The sequence below is a fragment of the Triturus cristatus genome, chromosome 8 (genome assembly GCF_964204655.1).
Source record: "Triturus cristatus chromosome 8, aTriCri1.1, whole genome shotgun sequence".
Lineage (NCBI taxonomy): Eukaryota > Metazoa > Chordata > Amphibia > Caudata > Salamandridae > Triturus > Triturus cristatus.
Genome location: NC_140591.1, coordinates 373,915,133 through 373,928,938, shown reverse-complemented (window position 1 = coordinate 373,928,938; position 13,806 = coordinate 373,915,133). Strand labels below are relative to the sequence as shown.

At 45.2% G+C, this 13,806-nt stretch overlaps 1 protein-coding gene across 4 annotated transcripts in view; it reads left to right on the top strand.

Moving 5' to 3' along the window:
- SUPT20H (SPT20 homolog, SAGA complex component) overlaps positions 1–13,806 on the top strand; it is a 393,294-nt gene that overhangs the window by 117,884 nt on the left and 261,604 nt on the right. For 3 of the 4 annotated variants that reach the window (XM_085621731.1, XM_085621730.1, XM_085621732.1), the window contains exons 8-11: positions 487–590; positions 781–897; positions 6,479–6,532; positions 8,925–9,064. In XM_085621731.1, the coding sequence (XP_085477857.1) occupies positions 487–590; positions 781–897; positions 6,479–6,532; positions 8,925–9,064 (415 nt within the window). The remainder of the gene's footprint in view (positions 1–486; positions 591–780; positions 898–6,478; positions 6,533–8,924; positions 9,065–13,806) is intronic. The other variant, XM_085621733.1, reaches the window with a different exon arrangement.

The window sequence follows — 13,806 nt, the reverse complement described above, 5'->3', positions numbered from 1 at the left end:
TGCCTTCTTTAAGATCTAAACTTGTGAATTTGCACTATAATAGTGGCCCGTTATAAGAACAGAGTTCATTTAACATACAATGCAGTACTTTTTCCTAATGGCTTGGGTTGCTGTTTAATCAACTTCACATGCATTTTAGAACTGGCCCCAGTCTCTTTAAATGTCATTTAAAGTTCATTTGTAAAACTCACACACAACAGCCATGTTGTCTTTTACAGTAATTTCTTAAAAATGCATATTTGTTTTAATCGTTTTAAACATTAGGGTTGCTTTTGAAAGCTTGCAGTCCCTTGCTAGAATAGGATAGTTTTGGCTCAGAGTTTAACTCCACTAATACCCTTATTATATTAACAGGGTAAACGCACATAGTATGTATAGTTTCTTTCATTTGCTTATTCATTGCAATTATATTCAGAAATATTGAAATATATTCAATATACTTCATTGCTTAGCAGCTGCCAAACACATTACATACAATCATTTCAGATTCTGAAACTATACGCCTACCCTATGAGGAAGGAGAACTTTTGGACTACTTGGATGCGGAAGAGCTGCCTCCTATTTTAGTGGACCTCCTCGAAAAATCTCAGGTGATTTATTTTGAAAGCACACTTTCATTATATTTTGATTTGTGGGGACTGAATTGAAATGGAATCAGAATATATTGTGTTAAAATGTAAATTGTAACGCCGGCCCCCACCCGTGAAATGAAATACATATTTTGATGCTCAGATAATTTTGTGCTATTTTACATGTTTTTTTTTTTCAATTCTCAAACAGGTCAATATTTTTCATTGTGGTTGCGTCATAGCAGAGATCCGTGATTACAGGCAGTCTGGTAACCTAAAATCTCCGACATACCAAAGCCGACATATTCTTTTGCGCCCAACAATGCAGGTAAAATGTGCTGTAAAGCGACAAATGACCTTAAAGTATTGAACATTAAATATAGAGGCGTGTAAGTGGGAGTGTAGTGTATTAGTTTTAAATGTTTTTATATCACAACAGGGGGAAAAAATCACAAGTGTAAAGGAAATATATGTAAAGAAGAAAAGTGGGGACTGTCAACTTCAGTCCATTACCCCTCCACTGCCCCTTGACTCCTTCCTCCTTACCTCTTAGCCAAAACTCCAATATTAAATATTTTTAAAATTGCTCTTGGTCCGGAAGGGGGGGGGGGGGGTACACACAGGGACTGGACATGGAGGTGTCCGGCTTATGCTCAATACATGATATCGTTGGTTGGGAGCAATACGGTGCGGTCGGGGGGAGGGAGTTGGGAGGTGGGGGGGGAGAGTTGGGGAAGTTGGTTTTCATCTGAAATGCATTCATAGTATCCTTTTATGATAAAATTATCAATGTCATGATCAATGTGTTGCTTGGGCCGATACCTCTGGGGCTACAGGGGCCGGCAATATATGTGTTCATTGACGAATAAAAACAATTTTCAAAAAAAAAATTGCTCTTGGCTGTGGTTATGAAGGCATTTGCAAATGGCCAAATTTAGCAATTCGACCATTTGCGAATGCAAAATAGGTTGATAAATGTGGCCCAAAGACATCTAAGTATTCAATCTCTAGTCTTGCCCTCAGAGTCTCTGCATCAATAAACAACCCTTCAGTACACTATTTGTCCCATTTTTTTAAGCCACCTCAATTATTTCGGAGAGATTCATAAATCTTCCATAAATTGGCTCCGGCAGACTATTGTTGCGCCTTCTATTGGAAGAATAGCCCTGGGCTTGTAACAGTGATTTATATTTTCATGTCCATATGTATTCTGATTCTTTTTAATGTAGAAGTTGCTTGTCTGTGATTAAAATCTATGCAAATATTCAGATGGACTGAAGGAATGAGTGATCCCATATACTTATAAAGCACTTGTAACAATACGAGTTGTTTTTAGGTGCTGTGCATCAGCCTTTGAAGCTTCATTTTTTACATAAGCTGATAAAAATTGGATACTTATCGACTATCTTATTAAATGGTACAGTCTGGTTGCAAAAGGCCTAGGACATCTTCACAGTGGCTGCTGTCTGAGACCAGTAGTGTTTTCAGATATCCGAGTCTTAAAGTCTACAGGTTCTTTCAATAGAAGAGCTAGCTGGGACAATCTCATTAACTTATAGTCTGATAAGTCTTTAGAACAAGGCTTAAAAGACGGAAGCTCTAACAAATTTGTGTCTGCTGATTAAGAGTATGCTAAGAATGTATCTAATAAAAAGACAGTTATGAATCAGTGGGAAGAAAAATGAAACCTTTAAAGGCCTCTTCAAGCTTCTGTCCATTTTGATGCCATGAATCACTTCAGCCACAAACCCCATTAAAGTAACACGGTGAAAAGTGGTGTAAGAGTATTGTTCTTACTAGGTCAGCTAAGTCTTCAAACCAATTTCAGTCACTGCTATTCCATGTTCCTGCCATTTCAGTGTAAGCCTTAGGATTTAGTGAGTCTTTGTCACTGTCAGATTTGGTGCCAGACCTGTTTTTGACAATGTATCCGGGCATTTTCCCCCTTTATTCCCAAATGTGTACCCTGGCATGTGTATGAACCAGGAAACTTCCTCAGCCTCATGTTTGTGGAACATAAGTTTTTTTTCTGGCATTGAGAAGGACTTTGATGTTTTGTCCGGTCGTGGATGGGTGAAGGACCGTATTTTAGGTCAAAGGTTCTATACATTGGGAAGCCAAATATCCATTCGGCATGTGACTTTGTTAGGAAACTAGCCCTTCCTGGCAATAATACTTGGAGTCTCAAAGCAGAGGCACCAAGTCCTTTAAGCGAGGTGCAATCAAGTAGCATGGCGGTTTTAGCATGCATTTATTATAATTAAAGTCTATATTACAAAATTAGCAAATACTAAAAATATTTATATTGCATGGGAAATTGGAAGGAAATCTATAACCAAAACAACCCAATGTTTCCAGTGTTTACGCGTTTGTGTTACTTTGCGTTATTGCACAGAGACCTACACCGCTTTGCCCTCATGCACACCTTTGGAAAGTTATGTGATGCAGCAGCATGGTCCAGGTCTACATCGAGTCTCTCCTACTTGTATGCCCTGCAGACATTCAGACAAAGCCCCAGACCTGTCTATTGGGACAAAGAAGTTCACCACATGGTGTATCCCTGTCCTGTGTGCCCAGCTGCGGTGATATCTGGATCCTTGCCAGCAATTTGTGTTCAGGGGCAAAGACTGATCATGCTTGTGCTCCATGAGCTAGGCCTGTCTCAAGGACTGTGTTCTAGTTCAAACCGAAAGGTGTGCCCAATGCGCTACCCTCGTAGTGGTGAAGGGCTTCTGCCCTTCCCTAGAGCTAAGTAGCATGAGCATAGTGGTGGCAGACTACCATTGTGTAATGAGTAATCAGTAGTCCGGCAAGTCGGTTTACCTGTGTCATGGGGGTGGGTACTATCGTCCGACTCAATTGAGATTTTGTCGCTGTGTAGTCACCTCGCCCTTGGCCTATCTCAGGAAGGATGGAGGGCTGGAAAAGTGTGTGTTAAACTGTGCACTGTTATGTATGTGTGCCCTTGGCAGCAGTGCTTGGAATCCTGCTAACATCTTCACATGGTATGCTTCTGTGCTTGTTGTCCTGGGGCAGCAGTAAATGGAAAGCAACACGTGCGTTTGTGTGCAGCACTAAGGATGCGTTTGTGCCTGTGAGTGGTACAGTGCATGGGGTCTGTGGGCCCAGATTGAACCCCAGGACTGGCTGGAGGAATATGGGAACGTAGAGAATTCCTCCAAACAGATTTGTGGATTGCTGCATTCCTGAAAGCTGGGTGGGACACACACTGGAGGAAGGAAGAGCCTGGATTGTCAGTATACTTCAAAGGGGCTATGTGTCTTTGAAAGAGGTCACTGGTCATAGGGGCCTGGGCATGTCTCAGGAAGAAGATGGGGCTGATAAGGGAAACCTAAAGAGTAGGGCTTGGGCTGTTTGGTGACCTTTTGATTCGTATTTCATGGAGGTGAATATCCAGGTGTGAACCTCTAGTCACTTCCATGGCCTGCGTTTGGGGCTGTCAAGATTGCAAATTGCCTTGCTTTGATAGTCTGCTCTCTAGAGCAATAGCACAACAGAGGAGTGGGCACTTCAAAGTGGTCCATCCCCAGAATACAAACTTCAGAGGCACTAAATCACATTTGTACCAATAACACTTCAAACCATGGCAGGGTTACAATCTTGCGCACATCCAATATCCTGTCGGTTATATAAATCAATATCTGGAAAGTGCTCTAGGGAACATCAAGGGGAACAGCCACCTATGCCCCAATGTTCCTTCGTCACAAAGTAACAGAAGGAAAAAACTAAAATACAAAAAGATGTTCCCGAGCAAGGACAAGGCAGTTGAGCCTGTAAGCAACAGTTCTCATTAACAATTACAAAAACAATGATTTAGAGTCCGGTAAGTCAAACAAGCAAATTTCTTCTTTTATTTCCTTAGTCTTCTTTATTCTTTCTCAGATCTTCCACAGTGACATATTGGCATCATTAAAAGCACCAAGATAGGATCAGTAGCCAACACGTGTTTCGTCTCGGGTGAGTTGCCCGGCGACTTCCTCAGGGCTACAACAATAACAATAGAAATTGTTCTGTTCAAAATATTTGTCACTTTTATATAATATTCTCACAAAGTCTGAGTACAAAAAGGTCCAAACAATCACATTTGTATCTGGAAATGTATTAAAAAAGGGGCGCTTCAGACTACCAAACTGTCAAACTGAAGCTGTACATCAGCATGGAGCTGCTCAGTTCGAGTTCTGCCTATCGTGACCTGTACTAGCGACTAAGTGTTTGCCAGTCTTCCATGCTGTGTGAGCAGACACCTGCGAGAAGAATCAAGAAAGCTCGCCTGGAGCACCAGATTCTGACTGATCTGAGACCATAGGACCCTGTGAGGGTAAGGAGATTACCTGGAGGGAGAGAGGTTCAGTGGGGATCATGCAGAGTGGATCCCTGGGCTCGATCAAGTCCATCGAGCCCACCACACCGATAATGCTTTGTGCACTGTTGCGACCCTGGTAAGGCAGTTGGGGCTCACAGTGAAGAATAAGGGTCATCGCCCCTGGTGCCACGCTGTGACGAGAGGAGGGCGGTTGCCCTGTGCAGTGTTTTAACCGGAAGAGCCTGACTCCCTGTGTGCTGCTATTCCCGACCCCCGTCAAGTCAGAAGGGGCACATTGTGAAGTGAAAGGGATTTCGCTATGAGGCAGTGTGCAACCGTGAAGAAGGAGGGCCTTGACCCACAAAAGACATACCTTGTGACCAGTGGAGCATCGTGAACGCCTCCAGACCCGACACCTGGATCCATATATCTGTTCTTTGCTTTCCGCCCTGACACTCAGCGAGAGCAAGTAAGACTGATTATGGGACCGCCGGGCCTTAGAGTGAAGTTGCTCGGATTTACGTACTATAGTGCTGGAGACAAGCCATTGTTGAATTTTTTAATGCCTCAACCCCCTTGCAGTTCCTAGCTTCAATGACACCTTGTGTAACTGGGGAATAACAGCAGATTTTAGAGTGGGAAGAGGAGCTTTAGAAGGTGACCCAGGAAATGCTTGTGGGCCTGCCTTGAGAAGACTTTGTGTAATATATATATGGTATGCTTCATTTTGCTGTTGTATTCGTATACAAGTACTACCCTTTATATAAAAGCAAATAATTGTTTGGGGATTGCTTTGCTCTAGATTCATGGCATGACTTATTAATAATGTATTTAACCCTTCCTCATGCTGAGATATATCACCTATGTTTTGGGAAACTAGTTCTGCACTACTCCTCTCTATCCTTATCTACTCCTAAGTGCTTCAAAGAGCTTTTCTAACTGTACCCAGACACCAGTCCAGTGTATGCCCAGATAGCACACGAGTTCAGCAATTTACACCAGATTGTTTAAGAAGGTAATACACAATACTGTTTGACTAGTCTCTTGAATTTCCGAAATAATACTTAATTTAAGGAGCAGGTAGGGTCCCTGAAGTAGACTTGGACAGTTAAGGCATCTTAATTCGATTTTGAGAGATAGATGGCCATGCATGTTGTTTGTAGCACCTAACATGGTTTTTACTAGCTAGGCCAGCTAAGTGTTCCAGGATACGTGTGGGATTTCATCAGAAAAAAATACATCATTACATTTTGCTTGCTGTATCCTGGCCCCTGTAATCGTTATGTTTATTGCCTTTTAACTGCTGGTTGGCTCTTGGTAATGAATTGAGGAGTAGTGCAAGAAACAGACAACTACTACACGAGTCATTGGCCCCACTTTAAGCTATCTTTGGAACAGTGAAAGGAGGTGTTCATTAGCTGCTGATTGGCCCATTTGTTACCTTGGGAATTATTGGCGTAGGAATGACTGCGTTGAACATGCTACAACAGATAAACGACATACTATAAACTAAGAACTACAAACTGTCCTTGCTTTACCAAAGCAAAATCAAATTAAAGAGCTATGTTGATTTTTTCCTTTGCAGACTTTGGTTTCTGATGTGCACTCCATTACAAGTGACAGCCACAAATGGACACAGGCAAGTTCCTTCTCTTTCTGTTTTGCAGCGACGGAAAGTACTTCTTTGAAATTCTTAAACAAACCTTAACTCCAAGTCAGAGCTCTTCAATTGCTTTAACAGTACAAGACCTCCTCCGGGATCTGTTGTTCGTGGACTCCTTGCCTACACAATAAATTCCACTTCAATACTCGCATATATTTAACCGACGTTCAATCAAAACTCAGTTACAAATACAACTTTCTCTATGCTGTTGCATTTAAATGAACTATATTTCACATCTTTGTTCTGAAAACTTTTTTTTGAGCGTGACCTGGCCAAATCTCATACCTCTCAAACAAAAAGAAATAGCATTCAGTGCCAAAGTGTTTTAATCTTTCATTAACTGTGCCCAGTGCTTACTTTATCTTCTCTGCAAAAAGTGAATGCTCACTCGAGAATGTGTAGTAAAGAAGTGCTAGTTATCGTTGTGCTTCCACTATTTTCCATTTTGTTATTTTGTATCAGCCTTACTTATTTCTATATACGTGTAAACTGATATTTCTTTAAAAGTTAGGACATCTTTTTAGTACAGTTTTAAGACGAGGTCCATTCTGTACATGCGAAGTAAATACAAGATAGTTTTTTAGATTCTGATAAACAGGATTAAAGTATGAGTATCTCCACTCCCATCCCCAACCTGAGAGGATTGCTCACTTAAATATGTGACCCATAAATATTCCCTTGGCCACATTAGCAATCCACTCCTTTATTGAAGATGTACACCAGGGTTGTGATGCTGGTAGACTCTGCTGCTATTTCTGTTCAGGAAACATCAGTGTATCTTTCACAGAACTGTGCAGACCAGCCTTGAGTGGGCATAAGTTGGTGTGTCGTGTTTTCACATTGTTTATATCTGAAAAACTCTTACAAAGCCATCAGTGCGAGAAACTTCAGGTCCTCATTAATGCTAGTGCAGAAGGCCCATCGGAAAATATCATTTTGAGCGCCACTGGTTCCAATCAATGCTATAGTGTTCATTGCATAACCTCGCCATAAGATTGCATACAAAATTTAACCACAACATTGGTTGAATATTAATACCTTGATGTCATGCTTTTTTAGTTTCTTTACCAGTGTTAGAACACAAAAGTGCCCCCACAACCCACTGCCGACATTATTACTTGTTAAGCAATCTTTATTATCTGTTAAAGACATTGGGGACAAAATGCTTTGAAGAACTTTAGTGGCATCACATCAGAGCCAGTCTGTATACCTAGCATTGTTTACATCCCTAGTGTTTATCCTTATCTATCACTCCTTTGGCTGTCTGCATGTTTGTCACAGTAAAGGTAGTAAAATCAAATGCATATTATGGCCTATGTCCATCAGTTCTCCCCGTGCTCAGCCGCAAGAGTGCCCACCCACACCCGCCAAAACCTGCAGGGGTTGGTACAGTGCATTATTACCCTATTCTCTGATTCTCAAAATGCTTCTGTAGGCAAGTGTTGAGGCACCTCTAGTGCCACTCATTGTGCGTGCCGCTCATGCAGCTGCCACAAACGAGAGCGGCCATGTCTGATCTACCAAGCTGACCCTCCCCCCATCCCCATCCATATTACCCTTTTCTGATATACATATTTTGAGAGGTCAAACCCCTCGTGTGAATGGTGGTAGGAGTCACTTTTAAAGGGAAAGAGTAAATGTATACGCAATGGATTGGTCTGATACCATTATGAATAGAACAGCGACAGAAACTTTAGAAGAGAGTAGGCCAGAGCAGAGGCCATCTTTTCGAAACAATTCCTTGGAAATTGCTGAGAAGAAATGTGCATTATTTTGTTTGTATTGTTTAAAGTAAAGTGGCTGCCTGAGAATGTTCGTATATACAGTACTGCTGTTGTAGAAAATTGAAGTACATTCAATCTCTCAAACTATATATGCACCAAATTGGGATTGTGAGATATGAGCGCATTTTACACACCTCCCTGACACCAGATAAATGGGGAACCAGCCTGGATGAGGTCTGAATCAGGGAATTAATAGAGGATAATGGAGGGGTGGCAGTAAAACCTATCTTCGTGCACCACATGCCTCAGGACCTGCGCCATCACATATTAAATTGGGACTTCACACCTACGATCAGACAAGCGTGGTTGTCTAAGGACAAAGTCTTCACCTTATCCGTGCATGGTCAGGGTGTTATCATAGTTAAAAAGTGAGGCCAATACCGAATTCTAGGAAATATATTTTAATTTGAGTTATTTTCTGGCTGACCAGGGTCTGGCCCTGGCATACGTGTTTTTGAAGTAATTTCATGGGTGTATGATATGTTGACCAATCATATGGAAGCAGATTAGCTGCAAATGAACTATCCAGTAGCTACACTGATTTGAAAGTACATTGTTTATTGTGCCTTTCTTTTTCTATCTAGGAAGATAAGCTCCTACTTGAGAGCCAGCTCATCCTAGCTACAGCTGAACCTTTATGTCTTGAGCCTTCCGTTTCTGTGACCTGCACGGCAAATCAACTGCTATATAACAAGCAAAAGATGAATACGCACTCTATGAAACGGTAAAAAAAAAAGTGCATTTCTCACATCTTTGACACTTATGCAGGAGTGTGTGGTTGCACAGAGATACATCAGACATTTTGTTATTAATTTGAGCACATAACTTCGCTTTTGGCAGTAATTTCAATTTCGACTCCCATTTTTACTGTATCGGGCAGGATGGTATTTTATCTGTTCACCTATTTAATGGCAGATAATGCTTGTCAGATGAAGTTGAATTGTTGCGCGCTTTTTTTTAATGAAAGTGTCAGTGTGTCCCCTAAACACTGATTAGCACTACCAAAAGCCATCATTAAAAATGCTACTTAAAAAAGAAAGTTATGAATATCTTTGCTTGTAGTAATGAATGAGGTCACATAGACAGACATAATGTTTATGTAATTATTATACACATTTGTGTTTTAATACGTCCTTATGTTTTACTCACAAAAAAGTTTAAATACAGTGCTCAATGAGATGCAACAGCTGATAAAACAAGAGAAGCAAAATAAAAATGTAAATGCCCAATCAATCAATCAAGAAATTTGTATTGCGCACTACTCACCCGGAAGGGTCTCAAGGCGCATGAGGGAGGGGGTCTGCTACTGCTCGAACAGCCAGGTCTTGAGCTGTCTCCTGAAGGCGAGGTGGTCCGGGGTCAGTCGCAGGTGGACGGGCAGGGAGTTCCATGTCTTAGCCGCCAGGTAGGAGAAGGATCTTCCTCCGGCGGTGGTTCTCTGGATGCGAGAGACGACGGCGAGGGCGAGGTTTGCGGATCGTAGCTGGGGGGTGGGCGTGTAGAAGGTCAGGCGGTCGTTGAGGTATCTTGGGCCAATGTCGTGGAGGGATTTGTGTGCGTGGGTGAGGAGTCTGAACGTGATCCTCTTGTTGACGGGGAGCCAGTGCAGGTCCCTCAGATGGCTCGAGATGTGGCTGCGTCGGGGGACGTCCAGGATGAGTCGGGCGGAGGCGTTCTGGATACGTTGAAGTCTTTTCTGAAGCTTGGCTGTTGTACCGGCGTAGAGGGTGTTTCCGTAGTCTAGTCTGCTGGTGACGAGGGCCTGGGTGACCGTCTTCCTGGTCTCGGTCGGGATCCAGCGGAAGATCTTACGGAGCATGCGAAGGTTGTGGAAGCAGGCTGAGGATACGGCGTTGACTTGTCTGGTCATAGATAGGGAGGAGTCCAGGATGACGCCCAAGTTGCGTGCGTGGTCCGTAGGCTTGGGTGCGGTGCCTAGGGCCGGGGGCCACCAGGTGTCGTCCCATGCGGAGGGCGATGGTCCCAGGATGAGGACTTCTGTCTTGTCCGTGTACAATTTCAGGCGGCTGATGTCCATCCATTTGGCGACGTCTTTCATCCCTTCGTGTAGGCTGGTTTTGGCGGTGTCGGGGTCTCTGGTGAGGGAGAGAATCAGCTGGGTGTCATCGGCGTAGGAGATGATGTTGATGTTGTGTTGGCGTGCGATGGCAGCGAGGGGTTTCATGTAGATGTTGAAGAGAGTGGGGCTGAGCGATGATCCTTGCGGGACGCCGCAGATGACTCCGGTGGCCTCAGAGAGGAAAGGAGGGAGGCGTACTCTCTGTGTTCTGCCGGAGAGGTATGAGGTGATCCTTTCCAGGGCCGTCCCTTGGATGCCGGTGTCGTTGAGGCGTTGGACTAGGGTGCGGTGGCAGACAGTGTCAAATGCTGCGGAGAGGTCTAGGAGGATGAGTGCAGCTGTTTCACCGTTGTCAAGCAGGGCTCGGATGTCGTCGGTGGCTGCGATGAGGGCGGTCTCGGTGCTGTGGTTGGCTCTGAATCCGGACTGTGATGGGTCGAGGGATCCGTTCGACTCGAGGAAGGCGGCCAGTTGCTTGTTGACGACCTTCTCGATGACTTTGGCGGGGAAGGGAAGGAGCGAGATGGGGCGGAAGTTCTTGAGGTCGGTCGGGTCCGCTGTTGGTTTCTTCAGCAGAGCGCTGAGCTCGGCGTGCTTCCAGCTTTCCGGGAAGGTGGCTGTGTCGAAGGAGGTGGGGCAGAGGTCAGCGGCGGCGGAAGAGGTAAGTGGCGTCAGGGGGGTCAGCGGTGACAGCAGGCAGGTAGGCAGGCGTCAGGTAGGCAGGCGTCAGGTAGCAGGCGTCAGGTAGCAGCAGTGGAAGGGGAGCGACCAGCTGTGAGGAACAGGGGGTCACCTGAAGCTGAAGTTCCTTGGGATACTCTGATTAGCCAGCACATACGTAAAAGATATGTTTGTAGATGGCACCCTGTCTCTCTAAACATCTACTCCAGTGCATTTAAATGGAAAACAAAAAAACGTGAAACCAAACCACCTTTGTCTATCAGAATGTTCAAATTGTTTTGTAATTAAGAAAGTATTGAGCAACAGACTTTGTATCTGCTGCCCTGGAGCCAGATACGTAAAGCAGTTTGGTCTTGCTGGAACTGTGGTGCTTTGGACATTTCTTGATGAAATATTTCTTAGATCCAATGCAGAATTGAACTCAGTCATTTTTTTGGAACTGCTTGGATCCTTGACACTTGAAGCTCTGGAGGAAATGTTTTTCAAAGTTTTCAGATTTTATTCTGGTACCCAGTCTCAAGAGTACACTTCCAAGGCCCCAAAGACCTTAGGGGAGAGGGTACTTATAGACTCTCAGGGTGTCAGAAGGAGGCCACCAGCAAAGTTCAGTCTGAGTCCAGCTGCCATTGGTCACCTGGGCACTTCCAGGAAAAGACCTCTTGCAGATTGTTGTGTCCTTGTAGCCACACAGGTGTCAGCCAACTGATCCTAGGAGCCTATTTATTTGTCCTCCATAGAGGGGGAGAGCAGGTTCAGTCCTTCATGGCTCCTATTACAACACAGAGGGCACAGATAGCTGGTCCAGTCCTCTTTTGATCCTGTAAAGGCCTAGTAGGTGTTCTCCGAAGGGTTCCTGTGGTTGCCCCATTTATACATGGCACTAGCTAGTGGGTGGTGATGACGCATGGCTTCTCCCTACCCAGTGGGGTAATAGTTCCTGTTGTCAACCATATCCACTTTTTTAGCAGTTCCTGTTTGCCCTTGTTAGACCTGTCAGCCCTTTGGGTGGTCCCTCCTCATCATTATTTATTTTGTCCCACTTTTGCCCCAAACCCTGTTTGAATTTTTCCTTTTTGGGAACCACCAGACTTTTTCGTGTTGCTACAGATTCAGGGAACCATTTTAGCTACCCCTGAAACTTCTGTCTGAGGGCCTGGAGCACAAAATGGTGGCCACCTGTGACATCACCAGCATCCACTGGAACCTACCAGCACCTTCCAGAACATTCCAGGAGCTTCCAGAACCCTGTGACCGTTGGAGGCGGTTTAGAATGTTGGGAGGATAAGAGAGGCAGTTGGCAGTTGGAGCTGGCAGTTGGCACCTGACTGGTGAAGAGAGAGGAGCACAACAGTGAAGGAGGAAGGAGTGAAGCAGCAGGGGTGGAAACTTGTGCCTGGAGTGGGGTCCATAAACCCACCCTTGATACTTGTCCCTACTGATGGATCCCAGCCTATAGCCCTGTGTGGGAAGAAGACAGAAGAAAACCATCCTAAGGACCTGGACAGCAGGAACAGGCCTTAGAACCAAGGAAGCAGCAAGATTCTGACCTGAGAACTGGTTTCCCTGGAGCCTGGCGTCGAGTAGCCGAAGACCTGGAGCCCGAGGTGGAGAAGCGGCGCTGACTGAGGTAGCAGACGTCGTACCCGGAGCCGCCTGAGGTCGTAAGAGGGCGCCGGCGGAGGTCGAGAGGAATACCAAGGGTCGAGAAGGAGGTGAACCGAGGTCGAGTGAGCGGCGTCATCGGAAGGGTGAAGTCCGCCCTCCGGAGTCGTCGGAGACCGAGGTAGAGGAGCACCGGAGGTCGGGAGTGAGGATCGCACTCCGGAGACGCCCGGAACCTGTGAGGAAGAGCACCGGAGGTCGGGGGTGAGGATCGCACCCCGGAGTCGCCGGAAGTCGACAGCGAGGCCAGGCCGGCCGACGTCATCGGAGCCGAGAGCGCCATCGGACCGGAGCCACCCGAAGTCGACATCGTGAAGAGACTGCCCGACGCCGTCGAATCGGAGGTCGAGATCGAACCGAGGCCACCGACATCGGACCGGAACCGCCTACCGGCGTCGACAAAGAACTGACACTGTGCCGAGGCCGCCGAGACCGAACCGGAATCGCCTCACGGCGTCGACACGACTCCAGCGGCGTCGGAACATCAGAAAAGGGCAGTAAGTGGAGTAGAGGGCGCCTAAGGCCCTGTGGAGACCTGAGAGACTACTCTAAGGGGCTAGGGAGGTGCTGAAACCCACCTGACTGTGCCTGGGGTGAACTGGGACTAACCTAGAGAGGTTGTGTGGAGAGGAAAGCCAGGGCATTGGAATTCCCCCCCTTTGATCTACCTCAGTTTAGGCCTCAGCCTTTGCCTCAGCCAGGGAGTAGGACCCCCCAAGCCTTCCACACCCTACAAGCTGTGCCTGGGCCAAATCAGCCCTTAAGTATTGAAGTGTCATCTGATTCATGAGTGTTATTGTATACTTCTAATTATTTATTGGGGAAACTGTATTTATTAAATTCTTATCTATTTAATGCTGCACTGTATTTATAGGTCCACAGGACTTGTTGGTGTACAGTATTTATTGGTACAGTATTTATTGGTACAGTATTTATTACCTCAAAGTATTTAATTGTCTGTATATATTGCACTTGTATTTATGCCCTGTTATTTATGATCACCCCTATTTATTTCAGCAAACAGCAAATATTTATTTGACCTG